We start from the raw sequence: 17,438 nt of genomic DNA, 5'->3' as shown, positions 1-17,438 counted from the left end.
AATACAAGAACACTGCTTTATTGTGTCCTTTATGACTCCCCAGGTCATGTAATCCACTCTGTTGCATACAAAGTGTGACTGATCATTCTCCCGATTCAGAAGACTTCTGGAACCCCGATACAATGGGGTCCATGCCTGTGGGCGTGAAACCCACCCCCTAAGAACAGAGCCTTTTAATATTTTGGTCCCTTGACTCCCTGGATTGAATCTTCACATACCATATTATTATCTGTTATAGGAAAAATAAAAATAAAAAGGTTAAAAATCGAGATCATCCTGGCCAACATGGTGAAACTCCATCTCTACTAAAAATACAAAAATACAAAAATTAGCTGGGCGTGGTGGCATGCACCTGTGGCCAGGCATGGTGGTGAGCGCCTGTAGTCCCAGCTACTTGGGAGGCTGAGGCAGGATAATCACTTGAACCCAGGAGGCAGAGGTTGCAGTGAGCCAAGATCACGCCACTGCGCTCCAGCCTGAGTGACAGAGCAAGACTCTGTCTCAAAAAAATAAATAAATAAATAAAAAGAAGAAGCCCCTGGCTGGGTATGCAAGCACTTCACCCAGCAGAGGCCACCTGTTGAGTGCTGGGTGGGCACCAGGGCATCCTTGATGAGTGAGTGCAGTCAGGGTCCAGAGGGCAGACATCAGGACTGCTCCTGCCACTCTCCACCATGGTCCTCGGGCAGGTAGGACATCCCTCTGGGCTCCCCAGGTGGCCACTATGAGAGCATGGATCAGGTTTTTCTGGTCCTACTCTTGAAACTTGAATCCTCTTGGTTTACAAGCTGCCCATCCTCACAGGGCATGGGTGGCCAACTCTAAAGTCAGGGGAAAAGGGGAGAAATACCCAACAGAATGTCCACTGGCCTGAAGGAGAGCTGCAATCAGCACAGTCCACGTCCATCAGCTCCGAGGGTCACCCACACCAGTGAAACACAAGGAAAATAAGTAAGCTCACTCAAGTTGCAGGAGGTAGAGAGCCCAATGGAGCACCCCACGATGCTTCTTTACAGCCTTTATGAAAAATAGTTCATTGATCGCTACTAATACATCTAACATTAGGTGGGCATGTCTCCACCACGTCTAAGAACAGAGACAAACAGAGCTCCAGAAACATGAAGCCCTGTAATTAGTGAGCAATCTTTCAGTTGAAAGAAATAGAAAAGTAAGCTCATATGGACTTAAAGAACTGAGAAATTTTACAGTTCACTAACTGAAAAATTCAGAGGTAGGCTTTTCTTAGGGGCTAAACAATGTCAACCAAATGAGGCTTTTTCCCGCTCCCTCTCTCCTGTGGTATCTGTTTCATGTTTAGAGTGGCTCCATTGTAATCCACTGTGGCTGCCCTCCAGGTACAGATGCTCCTCTGTGTATGTCCAACAAAAGTGAGCATCTCTCCAGGTGGACTCCGAAGAAAGTTGGGAGGGTTTCCACCCCAGAAGTCCTCAGCAAGTAGCTCCTTGAGCTTTTGTGACCAAACTTGCTGTTGTGCCAGTCCCTGAATCCATCATTACAGCCAGGGATTGGAATTTGCTGGTTGGTTTAGGCAATCCAGGTTCTCAGGGCCTGGGGATGGATGGACTAAGGTTTCTGAAGCTGTATGTGAAAGGGAAGTAGATGCCTAAACAAAAGATTAGATGCAGCCAGGCATGGTGGCTCATGCCTATAATCCCAGCACTTTGGGAGGCTGAGGTGGATGGATCACAGGTCAGGAGTTCAAGACCAGCCTGACCAACACAGTAGGGTAAAACTACAAAAATTAGCCAGGCATGGTGGTGGGCGCCTATAATCCCAGCTACTCAGGAGGCTGAGGTAGGAGAATTGCTTGAACCCGGGAGGCAGAGGTTGCAGTGAGCTGAGATCACACCACTGTACTCCAGCCACTCCAGCCTGGGTGACAGAGCGAGACTCTGTCTCAAAAAAAAAAAAAAAAGGATGAGATCTGTTACCCAGAGGAAGGGCAATACCTACTACAGCCCCTTTTAACCAAAGTAGCCTCTGATCAATCGACAGCATGCATCAGGGTCCTCTCTACTAGCTGGTATTGCATTTCCTGGCCATTTCAGGGGCGCAGCTGCCGGTAACCACATTTGTGTTGCACTCCTGTGACTAAGGGAGGGGCTGCCATCCAACTTCCTTTAGACGCTGTATTCATTTCCTATAGCTGATGTAAAAACTTACCACAACTTACTGGCTTAAAATAACCCAGATTTATCATGTTATTGTTCTGGAGGTCAGAAGTCCAAAAGAGGTCTCACCAGGTTAACATCAAGGTGTTGGCAGGACTCTGTCCTTTTTGGAAGTTCTGGGTCAGAGTCTTGTTTCCTTGCCTTTCTCAGCTTTGAAAAGCTGCCGGCACCCCGGGGTTCATGCCCCTTCCATATTCAAAGGCAGCTGCAGCCAGGAGGGTCTTCCTTAGTCAAATCACTTCGAGGCTTTCCACATAATGATCTTTTGATTGCCTTGGGCTCAGCCAAATCATTCAGCTGATTAGCAACCGACTTACAGGAAACATACTCACTGTTCCAAATATTAGGATGTGGACATCTTCGGGGGGCCATTAGCTTGTCTACCACATGTGTAAGAAAGTGACACAGAGTTTAGCTGGGTTTTCCACTGTGTAAATGCAAAGTTTTCTATTTACCTTTAAAAATATATAATCTCCTTTCTATTTCTATGTAATAACCCACAGTAGAGAAGCAAAAATGCTCCCTATGTAAATGTACTGTGTTATTATTCTATAATGACTTACATCTGAGGGCTAATTCCATTGCTTTCATCACAACAATTTTATGAAGAAATTAGCTTTAATAGTGAACAAATAAATTGGGTGCAACTAATGACAGCCTCATTCAGCCACAAATTCTAAATATTTCTCATATATGTGAATTCAGTTTCTTCTTACTATTTTCACTTCTTTTCTCCTTTGCAACTCAGTTATTTTTACAAAGATACAGCCGGGCGCGGTGGCTCAAGTCTGTAATCCCAGCACTTTGGGAGGCCGAGGCGGGTGGATCATAATAAGGTCAAGAGATCGAGACCATCCTGGTCAACATGGTGAAACCCCGTCTCTACTAAAAATACAAAAAATTAGCTGGGCATGGTGGTGCGTGCCTGTAATCCCAGCTACTCAGGAGGCTGAGGCAGGAGAATTGCCTGAACCCAGGAGGCGGACGTTGCGGTGAGCCGAGATCGCGCCATTGCACTCCAGCCTGGGTAACATGAGTGAAACTCCGTCGCAAAAAAAAAAAAAAAGATACAGATGTGGCTTTTGTTATGCAGGTTACATCCTATCATTCTTTCATCTTAACTCACAAGAAACATTTACAATTTAACAACCACATTTTTTGCAGTATTAAAAATACCACAGATTATAATTTTCTTTCTTTTATTTTTTTTTCTGAGACTGAGTCTCGCTCTATTGCCCAGGCTGGAGTGCAGTGGCGCAATCTCGACTTGCTGCAACCTCCATCTCCCAGGTTCAAGCTATTCTCGTGTCTCAGGCTTCTGAGTATCTGGGGTTACAGGTGCCCCCCACCACGCCGAGCTAATTTTTGTGTTTTTAGTAGAGACAGGGCTTCACTATGTTGGCCAGGCTGGCCTTGAACTCCTGACCTCTGGTGATCTGCCTGCCTCAGCCTCCCAGAGTGCTGGGATTACAGGCGTGAGCCACCACACCCAGCCTCTTTCTTCTTTTAATGGAACTGCACAGCACATATTTTTCTTGATAACCAAAATGAGTCACTGAAGCAAGTGTCAATAGATTGAGATTTATTAAGCCAACCTCAGGGCATGTCCCGGAACACACAAGCCACAGACCTATTTGTGGCAATTTTCCTAAACAGGTTTTCAGGAGGTTTACTATTTGTACATTTTCTTCAAGGGGAGAAAGGCATGTAGGAAGAGGCAGGTAGGTGGTAAGGCAATGGTTATATCTTTGCGAGACTTTAGTTAGTGCCCAGTAAGTCAACACTTTGCATAAGATAAAGTGAATGTTTGAAAGAAAAAAGGGAGTAAAGGAAGGATTAATTATGCAGATGTCTCTGGGCAAGTGGAGGAATGATTGATCCAGTCTTGTCTTTGTTCTGCACCTGGGAAGAAAAGCTTGCAATTGACATTATCAGTGTAGAATCAGACTTAGTTTCAGGAGCTAGACTTAGATTGCAGACCTAAAGTTAAAATTGGCATGTCCTTGTTTATGAGAGGCCAGCAAAAAATTTACTTATGAATGGTCTGTGGGGGCAGTCATTTGGAGATCCCTGAGGCCTTTTACCTTTTCTCAGGGAGCCTGGGTGATGCATAATGCTGGTAACAGCAATTCATTTGGAAGGGGGGTTGCATGACTCAACCTCTAGGCTTAACCTTCCCTTTGGTATAAGGAGTTTGAGGGTCCACAGATGTGTTTTTTTGTTGTTGTTTGTTTGTTTTGAGACAGAGTCTCACTGTGTCCCCCAGGCTGGAGTGCAATGGCGCGATCTTGGCTCAGTGCAACCTCTGTCTCCCAGGTTCAAGCGATTCTCCTGCCTCAGCCTCCTGAGTAGCTGGGATTACAGGCACATGCCAACACATCCGGCTAATTTTTTTTTTTTTCTTTTAGTAGAGATGGGGTTTCACCATGTTGGTTAGGCTGGTCTCAAACGCTTGACCTCTTGATCCACCCGCCTCAGCCTCCCAAAGTGCTGGGATTACAGGTGTGAGCAGGCCAGGAGAGAGTCCACTCCTAACCCCACCAGAAATGTCAGGTAACCATCAGGTGATGGCCAGGTGGTTGTTAACTGTCTCTCTAAAATAACAATTAGTCACAGCCAGCTCCAGGGAAAGGCTGTCTCCCAATAGATAGAAAAAGCCTGAAGATGGTGAACAGCAGTATCTCAGGAGTTGGGTGAGGGGCCTCACACATGTGTGCTAAGAGGCAAATGGCAGAGTTTAACTGGTATAAGTTAGACTGGTATAAGTCTTCCTTATAGGAAGACTTGACTGGTAAGGGAAGAACACCTCAAGTGAGCATGTGTGCAGCTCCCATAAATGAACTATGCATGCTCCCCTCCCAAGAGCTGGCAGACCACTGCACATGCAGATGGCCCACCCCAGTGGAAGACTCAGGGAGAAGGGATGCAAGACCCCACAAGTGTGCCAACATATAAAACCCTAAGTTAAAAGTCAAACCATGCACTTGGTCTCTCAAGCTGCCTGTTTGACCCCCTTCCAAGTGTACTTTACTTCCTTTCATTCCTGCCCTAAAACTTTGTAATAAACTCTCACTCCTGCTCTAAAATTTGCCTCAGTTCTCCCTCTGCCTTATGCCCCACTCTGTTGAATTCTTTCTTTTGAGGAGGTAAGAACTGAGGCTGCTGCAGACCCATAAGGATTCACTGCCTGTAACATTTTTACTTATATCTTTATCATGGACATCTATAGTTCTACCTCATCGATTTTAAAGGCTGTATGTTATAGTATTGATAAAACTTGATTTGTATTTCCCCACTGCTAAGCATTTTGGTTACTTCCATTTTTGCCATCATAAATGATTCTATAACAAACATCCTTGCAACAGGCTCTTTTTTCCCCCATGTTGTAGTATATTTTTTTTTTAACCCCCAAGGCAAGCTTTTGAGAAAATGTCCCAGCAAGATATTTAAAAGTTTATAATCAGATAATGGGATAAAGAATCCATAAACCTTGGGAACTGATTGGATCTGGGACATAGAGGAGAAGTCAAGTCTGGGATATACCCAGATATAAGGAACCAGATGGGGTCAGGCTCGGTGGCTCACGCCTGTAATCCCAGCACTTTGGGAGGCCAAGGCAGGTGGATCACCTGAAGTCAGGAATTCGAGACCAGCCTGACCAACATGGTGAAACCTTGTCTCTTAAAAATACAAAAATTAGTTGGGTGTGGTAGCGTGCTCCTGTAATCCCAGCTTCTTGGGAGGCCAAGGCAGGAGAATTGCTTGAACCTGGGAGGTGGAGTTTGCAATAAGCCAAGATTGTGCCATTGCACTCTAACCTGGGCAACAGAGAGAGACTCCATCTCAAAAAGAAAAGGAAAAGTTTCCTTCCCCATATCCTCACTGCCAAGTGACCTTTACAATGGGGACAAGTCTTAGGATAATCCTGTTACCACAGAAACATTTCTTAGCAAGCAGTGACTAATATGATCACACTACTGTTCTTATTTCTCATACACTTCTTGCTGATTAAGGAAACCGCCAGTGCAGGTTCTGATGGCAAATATTTGAAACCCCTTATTCCAGTCACTGTGGGATCCAGACAGATGCATGTACTACTCCAGAGATGCCATTCATATTACACAGACATCCAACACCTCCCAAAGTTTTCTTGTGTTCATTTGCTTTGTTTTGTTTCTGCAGCTTAAAAAAAAAAACAAACCACCTAACGTGAGATCTACCCTCTTAGTAAATTTTTATGTGCACAATATCATTTTGTGAACTCTTATGCTGGATAGCAGATCTCTAGAACTAATTCATAGCAGAATTGAGACATCCTTCCCTTTATAATAACTCCCCATTTTGATATGGATGGGAGGCAAAAGGGCAGGGTCCCTGGCAAGGGCTCCACCCTTAAGCCTGGACACGCAGCCCTAAATGAAAACAGGCATTCCTGTTTTTGTGCCTGAATGTTGCTTTTTGGTCTGCCCCACCTCCACATCCTGTGCTTATATAAACCATGGACCTTAGCTGGGATTGGGAAGAGCAGCTGAACTTCTAGAGAAGAAGTAACTGATAGTTGGAGACTATGGATAGACATGGCTTAACTTCAGATGACAAGACTTTGGAGAGGAGCCTGGCTGGAGATGGGCAGGCCTCAGGGAAAGATCACCTTCCTGCACCAGCCCCTTTCCAGCTCTTCTTCCTCTGAGAGCCACTTCCACTGCTTCATAAAACCTCTGCACTCACCATCCTCTAAGTCTGCATGGCCTGATTCTTCCTGGATGCCGGACAAGAACCCAGGTACCAAGAGGACAGGGTATACAACACCCTGACTCTCCACCATGCTGGTTAACACTTAGCCATCCCCGGCAACCGCTAAAAGTGCACTGTTTGTAACACATGCCCTCTGGGGCTCCAGAGTTTGCAGGCAACTGTTAGATGCCACCACAGGCTGGTACGAGGTTCATTCCTACCAGTGCCTACAGGCACTTGCCCCAGCTCCTGCACCTGCTCACCTGTGTACTCCCCCTCCTCTAAGGGTTTGAGCTCAGCAAAACAAGCCACCCCTACCTGCCAAACCACAGCCTACCCTGCTGTCGCAAGTCTCTGGAGGAGATCAGGGAACTTTCCCACCTGAATTTCCTCCACCCTCAAATGTGCACTTTTGGCTAGCATACTTCAGATGTTATCTCACTGCCCCGGAACCAAACTGATAGCTCACCTACACAAGCGCACCTATTACACAGCCTCTGCCTGAGTATTTTAAAGTAACTCTCTGTAACATAACCTGAATGATATAACCAGGAATGTGACTATTTTAAATTTTATAAAATCCTTAGAATTGCAGCTGATGTCCTATTCTTCTTCTAATACACAAAAAATGTTTTTCACATGCAGAAAAAACATCGTTGACCCGGAGGATCCCCGATGTGTCCGGTTAACACTCACCGGCCAGATGATTGCAGTGTCTCCAGGAGAAGTAGAATTTGCCAAGCAAGCCATGTTTTCAAGGTGTGTAGATGCTTTAACATTGATTTGCCCAGAAATACACAATAACAATAAGCCAAGGTCAGGCTACGCCATTTGATGCCTCTGATGCAGTGACAATGATTGGTCTGCACTGCCCTTTGGTGGTAACAGGGCCAGGCTCAGCCTGGCTGTGGAGATCACTAGCAGTGGCCACAGAAGCAGGCGAATGCCTCTGGAGAGCACACCACTGAGCTATTCCAGGCACAATCGCTACCTACTTCCAACCTTTGACAATTCCCTGCCTTGCCGTGAAAATAGCTGAGTCGTCGCCAACACAACAAACATTTTCAAGCATCCACTCTAAACAAAGCATACTGCCTGCCAGGGATGGCAGCATTTCTCAGTGTGGTGCTCTCACCCTTACATCAGTAGGATGCTGACTTAGACACGGCTTTACTCACCCCACCCCGACCTACTTACTGAATCAAACTCTCCAGAAATAAGGCTCAGGAATCTATATTGTAAAATGCATGCTCCAGGAAATTGATATGCTGCTAAAGTTTGAGAACCACTGCTGTAGGGGTCTACACAAGTGAGAAGGTGGCCAAGCCTGGAGGTCAGAGCTTGCGCAGGCTGAGGACGGCGCATGCACGCAGGGGTGGCCTTTCCACAGGTGTCCACGCAGGAGCAGCCAGAAGTGGAGGCTCAGAGCTGGGGTGCAGGATGGTGCAGCAATGGAAACAGGCTAGAAGGCAAGTGGTGAGTTGGAAGAGCAATTCACAACCTCATGGGAAGAGGAAGATTCTGCATGCAGGGATGCAGTGAATAAGCAAGGCTCATAAGGACACGGAAAAGGGCTAAAGGCACAATCAGAGGAAACTAGAATGATTGGGATTGGTTATGTTCACATGAACTCATGGCTTTCAATACTTAAAGACTCGATGCCGATGTGTGTGTGTGTGTGTGTACAAACATTTTTATTTAGTTATTTATTTTATTGCTAGCTTTTAAACTCAACTCTAACTCTTTAGTTCTTCTCCTCTCACATGTTATTATAAGCAATGAGTAAGGGGCCAAAATCTTCCCTAGATCCTAGATCAGGGGGTTCATTAGGTTCATTTCCTATTTTCTTTTTTTTTTAATTTTACGTTCTGGGATACATGTGCAGAACGTGGAGGTTTGTTACATAGGGATACATGTGCCATGGTGGTTTGTTGCACCCATCAACTCATCATCTAGGTTTTAAGCCCCGCATGCATTAGATTATTTCTCCTAATGCTCTCCCTCCCTTTGCCCCAACCCCCAAAAGGCCCCAGGTGTGTGATGTTTCCCTCCCTGTGTCCATGTGTTCTTGTTGTTCAGCTCCCACTTATGACTGAGAATATGTGATATTTTTTGTTCCTATGTTAGTTTACTGAGGATGATGGCTTTCAGTTTCATCCATGTCCCTGCAAAGGACATGAACTCATTCTTTTTTGTGGCTGCGTAGTATTCCATGGTTTACGTGTGCCACATGTTCTTTATCCAGTCTATCATCGATGGGCATTTGGGTTGGTTCCAAGCCTTTGCTATTGTAAATAGTGCTGCAATAAACATATGTGTGCATGTGTCTTTATAGTAGAATGATTTATAATCATTTGGGTGTATACCCAGTAATGGGATTGCTGGGTCAAATGGTATTTCTGGTTCTAGATCCTTTAGGAATTGCCACACTGTCTTCCACAATGGTTGAACTAATTTACACCTTACCAACAGTGTAAAAGCTTTCCTATTTCTCCTCAGCCTCACCAGCATCTGTTGTTTTCTGACTTTTTAATGATCTCCTTTCTAACTGGCGTGAGACGGTATCTCATTGTGGTTTTGATTTGCATTTCTCTAATGACCAGTGATGATGAGCTTTGTTTCACATATTTGTTGGCCACATAAATATCTTCCTTTGCTTCATGACTAAAACACCAAAAGCAATTGCAACAACAGCCAAAATTGATAAACGGGATCTAATTAAACTAAAGAGCTTCTGCACAGCAAAAGAAACTATCATCAGAGTGAACAGGTAACCTACAGAATGGGAGAAAATTTTTTCAATCTACCCATCTGACAAAGGTCTAATATCCAGAATCTACAAGGAACTTAAATTTACAAGAAAAAAAACAACCCTATCAAAAAGTGGAAGGATATGAAATTTCCTATTTTCTGCCTAACGACAAACAACAACATTGCGAAGTTTGCCTGCCACTACACCTTTACCTCCAACTTTCAGTAGTCTTCCTATGCTTTTATTTTTAATTTTAGAGACAAGGTATTTTTCTTTTCTGCAGGCTGGAATGCAGTGGCATGATCATAGCTCACTGCAGCCTTCAACTCCTGGGCTCAAGGGATCTTCTTGCCTCAGCCTCCTGAGTAGCTGGGACTACCTACAGGCACAACATTTTTTTGAGACAGAGTCTCTGACTGTCACCCAGGCTGGAGTGCAGTGGCACAATCTTGGCTCACTGCAACCTCTGCCTCCCAAGTTCAAGTGATTCTTGTGCCTCAGCCTTTGAAGTAGCTGGGATTACAGATGTGCACCACCACGCCTGGCTAATTCTTGTATTTTTAGTAGAGAAAGGGTCTGCCATGTTTTCAGGCTGGTCTTGAACTCCTGGCCTCATGTGATCCTCCCACCTTGGCCTCCCAAAGTGCTAGGATGATAGGCGTGAACCACCACATCCAGCCGGGCACTACCATTTTATAAGCCCTCACTGTCAGTCTCCTCAGGGTCCTTCCAGCTTCCACCCACTGCCTGGGCCCAAAGCCAGTGCCCCATGGATGAGGGTTTGTTGCACCAGCACCACTTCCAGGTATCAAACTTTGTTTCAGTTATCAGTACAAAAATAGTTTGCTTAAAACAACAGCAATCGCCGGGCGTGGTGGCTCACGCCTGTAATCCCAGCACTTTGGGAGGCCGAGGCGGGTGGATCACGAGGTCAAGAGATCGAGACCATCCTGGTCAACATAGTGAAACCCCTTCTCTACTAAAAATACAAAAAAAATCAGCTGGGCATGGTGGTGCATGCCTGTAATCCCAGCTACTCAGGAGGCTGAGGCAGGAGAATTGCCTGAACCCAGGAGGCAGAGGTTGCGGTGAGCCGAGATCGCGCCATTGCACTCCAGCCTGGGCAACAAGAGCGAAACTCTGTCTCAAAAAAAAAAAAAAAAAAGAAACCCAGCAATCATGTTACTATCTTGGCTGCATAATATTTGGGGTGTTATAGCGAAAAATTAGCAACTTTTGTTCAAATGGATTAAGAAAAGAAAATAGTTTTGGATACTGTACTTTCAGTTTCCCTGTATGTTTATTATTGTTTCAAAACAAATTATTCTTTAAAAAGACGATTGACTGAGCGTGTGGCACACACCTGTCATTCCAGCACTTTGGAAGGCTGAGGCAGGAGGATTGCTTGAGGCCAGGAGTTCAAGACCAGCTTGGGCAACATAGTGAAACTACATTTCTACAAAAATTGTTTTTTAAATTAGCTGGGCATGGTGGCACGCTACTCATGAGGCTAAGGCAGGAGGATCGCTTGAGCCCAGGGGGTCGAGACTGCAGTGAGCTATGATCCTGCCACTGCAGTCCAGCCAGGGCAACAGAGCAAGGTCCCATTTCTAAAAAATAAATAAATAAATAAAGATCGTCAACCTATTGTTGCATTTCCTTTGTAACAAATTTTTTTCCCCAGTTTGGACCTGGTCTTTGAATTATGTTTATACCATTTTTAGATATAAAGGAAATGTTAATGAAGTTAAAAAAAAGAAAAAAAAAGTGAGCCACAGCTCCTGCCCTCAAAGACACTGCAGCAAGTTTAGGGGTATGCATCGGGGAGAGGCAAGTCAGTAAACAGCACGAGCCAGGATGTGACGTCGCCTGTCAAATCTAGCTGGCTGTCACTTGCCTCAGTAGCTCTCAGCCTGCTCCATGACTAAAAATCTTTCCATGGGCAGACTGATTTCACAGGCTCACTCCATTTTGTGAACATTTCCTATAGAGATGCATAAAACCTTTCTTTACATTTCCTAATAATGGTAACCAGCCTCCACTGAACACTTACTCTCTGCGGGTGTTTTGTGTGTGGTTCATTGTCTCCTTCCCCACACAGTCCTATGAAGAGCCCCGTCAGCATTACCCCACGTGACAGGTAAGGACACAGACGTTTGTGAGTGCCAATAGCCTACGGGCATCACGGCTCATTAGCAGTTGAACTGAGATTCACACCAAGGAGCCTGGCTCAAGACTTGAGCCTTTAGCCACATGGGGTAGGGTCTACAGTCCCTGCCTTCCTACTGAGGTCCCAGGCACTGACTCCCCAGCCCTGGCTCTGGCTGATCTGAGCAGCTGTCAGTGCAAATGAGGCCTGGACTCTGGAGGTTCTATGACTTGGCCCACGATGCACCTCTCTGATAATAACAGCTTTACTGTGGTCTCTTTTTATTTCTGCAGGCACCCAGGGATGAGGAAGTGGCCTCGTCAGTATGAATGGTTCTTTATGAAGATGAGGGTAGAACATATCTGGCTTCAGAAATGGTATGGAGGCGTATCCGATATTTCAAGGGAGGAATATTTCAAAGCAGTTCCCAGAAAGGCCTGATGGAGTAAGAAGAAAGTCCTTAGTGTTTGCACTTAAATGAAAACCTTTTCAGTGATGAAGCCAGACAGCTATTGACCACTGTCTCTTTGTTGAAGGGTTCATAGCAGCCCTGCCATCCCTACAGCAGAATGAAAGAGGGGGAACAGGGAACTCTATGCTAGATGTGAGATTAAAGTGGTCATTTGCAGATCTCCAACTCACACGGATACTTCGCATAGATAGTCTTTATTCCGTTGTATTCAATACAGACTCACCTATTCAGAAATCGTATAATAGTGGTGGTCAAAATGACATGTTGAGATTGTTGCTGTTTCCTTCTTTAAGAAAAAAAACATGGCTGTATGTACAATGTGATTGCTGTGTATTGTGAGAGTACTTTTGTTGCTTGCGGTGCCAGACACAGTCTTGGTTCTAAGCTCACTGCAACCACGAAGGAGCTGACTGTGCATCACACAGCCACAACATTGTATTAGGGTGAGGGTGGAGGACTGTGTGTCTATGGATTACTCCTCCTGCTGGTGGATTGCAAATGCATTATTAAGTCATACTGGCTAGAATGTACCGGTCACTTATGCGGCTTTTTTCCCACCATAACGTGAAAACATTTAAGAACATAGGATGCTTTCGGCACAGCCCTTCTCTATGTAACCCGCCATGGCAGTGCATTAAAGAGGAACAAGTAGCTTCGACATTAAGCTTCCCAAAAGGTTGAGCTGCTCACACTTCTAGCAAGGGTTCCCCTCTCGCCTGCATGAACGGGGCATCCAGAATAAGAAGTGCCCCATTCTGTGGTGGAGAAAGAGGAAAGGGGAGAGGGTGAAGCTGGGAAAGTAAAGGCAGCACATTAGGGAAGGAAGAAAGGAAGCCGGTAACTGAGGGCCTGCTGCCTGCCCAGCCCTGGGCCAGGCCCTCCATGGAAGCCATCACATTTAAGCCCCGCAACCAATGAGAGGCACATCATCATTGCCTCTTACAGACAAGAAAACCGGACTCAGAGAGGTTGAGTCCACATCCCAGACAGCGCACTGCAAACACGGGTGGAGTGGTTCCTAGAAGACACCCAGTTTTAAGAAGGAATGAGTTATTGAAATGCACGGGTAGAAACTGAACCAGGAAAATCAGCAAAGTGATTGTAGAAGAGAAGGACTAGCCTGCCTAGAGACGATGTTTCTTGCTTTTGGAAAAAAAAGTGTCTGAAATTTGATTCTTACTACAGATTTAAACTTTCTACATATTACATGTAGGTGCTTCTAGTGTTTTCAAGAAATTAGACTGTACCTGTGTACACTTCTAAGGCCCACATGGACCTATGTATATATATATCTAAGACCTCTGATCATTAAAACCTATAAAGGATTGAGCTGTCCCAAGTATCCTGTCTTTCTGTAATGGCTATAAAATTTATTTTGTAGGTTAGGGAGGTTGTGTAACATAAAAACACATCACTATATATATATATATATATATATATTTATTTATTTATTTATGAAATACACATTTTTCATGTAAATAAAAGTCTTATTAATGATTATATACTTTTGCTTAACAAAATAACACACGATGAGAGTTTGAGTTGCCAACATATATTTTAAGTATCTATTGCTAAAAACATAGTAAGATGCAGAGATTTCTTTGTCATAAGCCAATCCTCAAGAGTTCCTAACAATGGTGATGACTAATATATAAGAATAAGGTACCTCTGAGGGAGCTTCATATTTTCAGAGTTTAAAATTATTGCTACTCCCAATTTAGAAAAAAGGGAGAACGCTGGAAGAACAAATGACATGCTCAAATGCATTGCGTAGGTCAACCTCAAACCTTAATACTTGGAGCTTCGCTACCTCCTGATCCTGTCTTACAGATAAGGTCCCCATGCTAGGTTTGTTTTATAGTCAGGTTCCATTTAGCTCATTAAAGGTCACTGCTGCTTCAAAGGGCTTTGCAGAGTGGATGCCATTTATAACCACTGACGAATGTTATCAGCTATTTATCCAAATTACAGGAAGTGAAACCTGAAAAGGTTGGATAAGAACCGTGTTGAAAATTCATAGTTTTAAGTTTGATGGATTCCATTCGGGCAAGTGTGTTTCAGCAAATCTCTAGAAATTTACATTGATTAAAATTTTAGCGGCTGTATTGGAAGTTCCAGACATGGCAATAAGGCAAGAAAAAGAGATTAAATGCACACAGATCAGAAAGAAAAAACAATGTATCCCTATTTAGAGATGACAGGATTTCCTACACAGAAAATTCCAAATAAACTATTTTTAAAAAAGAAACTAGAACTAGCAAGTGAATGCAGCAAGGTCTCAGGACACAAGACCAGCACACAAAAGTCAATTACATTTCTCTATGCCATCGATGAACATGTGCGGGGGGGGGAGCGAGGGGGGCTGAAAACACAATACCATTTGCAATCACTCCAAAGTGAAATATTTATGTATAAACAAAACTTACCCAGGACCTGTGTAGTGAAAATTTTTTAATGCTAAGAAAAAAAATTAATGATCTAAACAAAGAAAGAGAGATAGCACGTTCTTGGATTGGAAGATACAAAACAATAAAGAGATGGGTTCTCCCATCTTTATCTCTAGGTTTAATGCCATTCCTATCAAAATCCCAGCGAGGATTTTGTAGACCTATATAAGCTTATTTTAAAAGTTATTTGAAAAGGCACAGGCATTGAAATAGCTAAAACAATCTTGTAAAAGCAGAATAAGGTTGGAGAAATCATTCTATTTAATACAAAGAGTTATTATGTAGCTACAGTACTCAAGAAAGTGGTATTTGATGACCTAGAAACACACATTGATGGAACAGAGTAGGGAATCTAGAAGGCCCACACAAATAGGCTCAACTGACTTTTTTTTTTTTTAACAAAAGTACAAAATTAATTCAACAGAGGATAGTCTTTTCAATACACGGGAGCAAGTGGACATCCATAGGCAAAAAGAACCTTGGTCTAAACTTCATACCTTATACAAAAATTAACTCAAAAGAGAGCATATCTGTACACATAAAATGTAAAACTATAAAACTATGGAATATAGAAAATCTTTGGGAACAAGAGCTAAGCAAAGAGTTTTTAGACAATACCAACAACACAATTCATAAAAGAAAATTTGATAAATTAAACTTCATCGGAATTTAAAACACTTGCTCTGCAAAAGACCGTGTTAAAAGGCCGAGAAGACGGGCTACATACTGAGAGAAAATGTTTCCAAGTCACACATCCAACAAAAGATTAGTATCTAGAACATGTAAAGAACTGCCAAAACTGAACAGTTAAAAAAATTTTAATTAGAAAATGTAGCACATGTACAGACATTTCACTGCAGAGAATATATTAATGGCAAATAAGCATATGAAAAGATATTCAACAGCACTAGTCACTAGGGAACTGCAAACTAATACTACCATGAGCTATCACCACATACCTACCAAAATGGCTAAAATAAAAAAATGATGATAACACCAAATGCTGACAAGGATGCAGATAAACTGGGTCAGGCATATACCAGTGGTGAGAATGTAAAACGGAACAGCCATTCCGGAAAACCATTTGGCAATTTCTTATAAAACTAAACATACAACTGCCATACTGACCCTCCATTGCGCCCAGAATTTATCCCAGAGAAATGAAAAGAGGTTCACACAAAAGCTTGTGCAAGAACATTCATATCAGCTTTATTGATAATGTTCAAAAACTGGGAGCAATCAGATGGCCTTTAACAGGTGGCTGGTGAAGCAGTGGATGGTGCCCCCATGCCTGGAATACTACTCAGCAATAAAAAAAAGAACTAATTACTGACATGGACAACTACCGGCATGAATTCCAGAGAATTATTCTGAGAGAGTGGAGCCAATCGTAAAAGTGTGCACACTGTATGGTTCCATTTACATAACCTTTTGAAATGTAAAATGATAGGAATGGAGAATAGATAAGGGGTTGCCAGGGAGGAGTGGGGAGAACAAGAGAGTTGGGTGTAACTGTAAAAAGATAACACAAGAGATCCTCGTGGTGATGGACATGTTCAGTATCTTGACCAAATCAATGTGAAAATCCTGGTTGGAATATTGTAGTACAGTTTAGCAAGATGTGCCATTGGGGAAAACTAGGTGAAAACAGCATAGGATCTCTGTATTATTTCTTAACAACTGCATGTGAATCTACAATTATCTACAACTATCTCAGAATCTACAATTATCTCTGAGTAAAAAGCTTAACATAAACAAGATTTAAGGATTAGCTTAATAAAGCATTTATACTCTCTCTCTTATTAGTCCCTAATAAATGAGGAACTGAGCTATAGACTAAAATCTAGTACAAAGAGATAGTATTTCATTTGTTAACCGTTAATATATGCATTTGCTGAAGAGATGTAAAGTTTAAAATTTTTCTAAATATGTTCAATTTAATGTTAAATACAAATAATTATAATTCAGCAAATCTGCTGTATAGATTTTCAGTGGGTCACTTAGGAGGAGAGGACATCTTCAAATTTCTGGTATAAATATGTTGAGTAAGCTATAGGTATGTAGGCATCCAAGTCTATGTATAATGATTTTCCACTGATTTTATAGAGAAGAGCTATATTTCCAGTAATCTTCCTCTAAATATTGCAGAAAAGAATTCTGTTTTAGTGAATAAGCTAATTAAAGCCTATCCAGACCACCATGTTTTTATTTACAGTGACTGTACGTATCCATGATTTTGACATAGAGTATAATTCTGATGTTACTTGTTTCAATATGCCTTGTATATATTGGCTGTTTATAAGATAGTCGCTTTTTGGTTGAAAAGTATTTATGCTGGGTGAGGTGGCTCATGCCTGTAATCACAACATTTTGAGAGACCAAGGCAGGAGGATGACTTGAGGTCAGGAGTTCAAGACCAGCCTGGGTAACATAATGAGACCTCATATCTACAAAGAATGTTGTTTTTCTTTTTTGAAAAAAAAAGTCCCAGCACACATGTAGTCCTAGCTACTCAAGAGGCTATGGTGGGAGGATTGCTTTGAGGCCAGGAGTTTGAGGCTGCAGTGAGATATGATCATGCCATCACACTTGAGTGACAGAGTGAGACCTTGTCCCTTAAAAAAAAAGATATTTCTAAAATTTTTCCAAAACATCTGTATTTATTTAAATAATTGAACTATCAAATATTGTT

The 17,438-nt window shown here is 42.9% G+C and overlaps 1 protein-coding gene and 1 long non-coding RNA gene across 2 annotated transcripts in view; one reads left to right on the top strand and one right to left on the bottom strand.

The window, feature by feature from the left end:
• CREG2 (cellular repressor of E1A stimulated genes 2) overlaps positions 1 to 15,139 on the top strand; it is a 40,966-nt gene extending 25,827 nt beyond the window's left edge. Inside the window, exons 3-4 of the mRNA XM_032255487.1 lie at positions 7,572 to 7,685; positions 12,121 to 15,139. Coding sequence (XP_032111378.1) covers positions 7,572 to 7,685; positions 12,121 to 12,268 — 262 coding nt within the window. The 3' untranslated portion in view covers positions 12,269 to 15,139. The remainder of the gene's footprint in view (positions 1 to 7,571; positions 7,686 to 12,120) is intronic.
• Positions 871 to 7,696, bottom strand: LOC116534796. The gene is made up of 3 exons (XR_004261877.1): positions 7,566 to 7,696; positions 6,727 to 6,728; positions 871 to 881 (listed from the first exon to the last, which is right to left on the bottom strand). It is a non-coding gene; the product is annotated as an uncharacterized LOC116534796 (long non-coding RNA).
• Positions 15,140 to 17,438: the final 2,299 nt, after the last annotated feature.

This window comes from Sapajus apella, unplaced genomic scaffold, assembly GCF_009761245.1.
Source record: "Sapajus apella isolate SASKATOON/1434 unplaced genomic scaffold, GSC_monkey_1.0 scaffold89, whole genome shotgun sequence".
NCBI lineage: Eukaryota > Metazoa > Chordata > Mammalia > Primates > Cebidae > Sapajus > Sapajus apella.
This window is presented reverse-complemented; position numbering and strand designations above follow the sequence as displayed.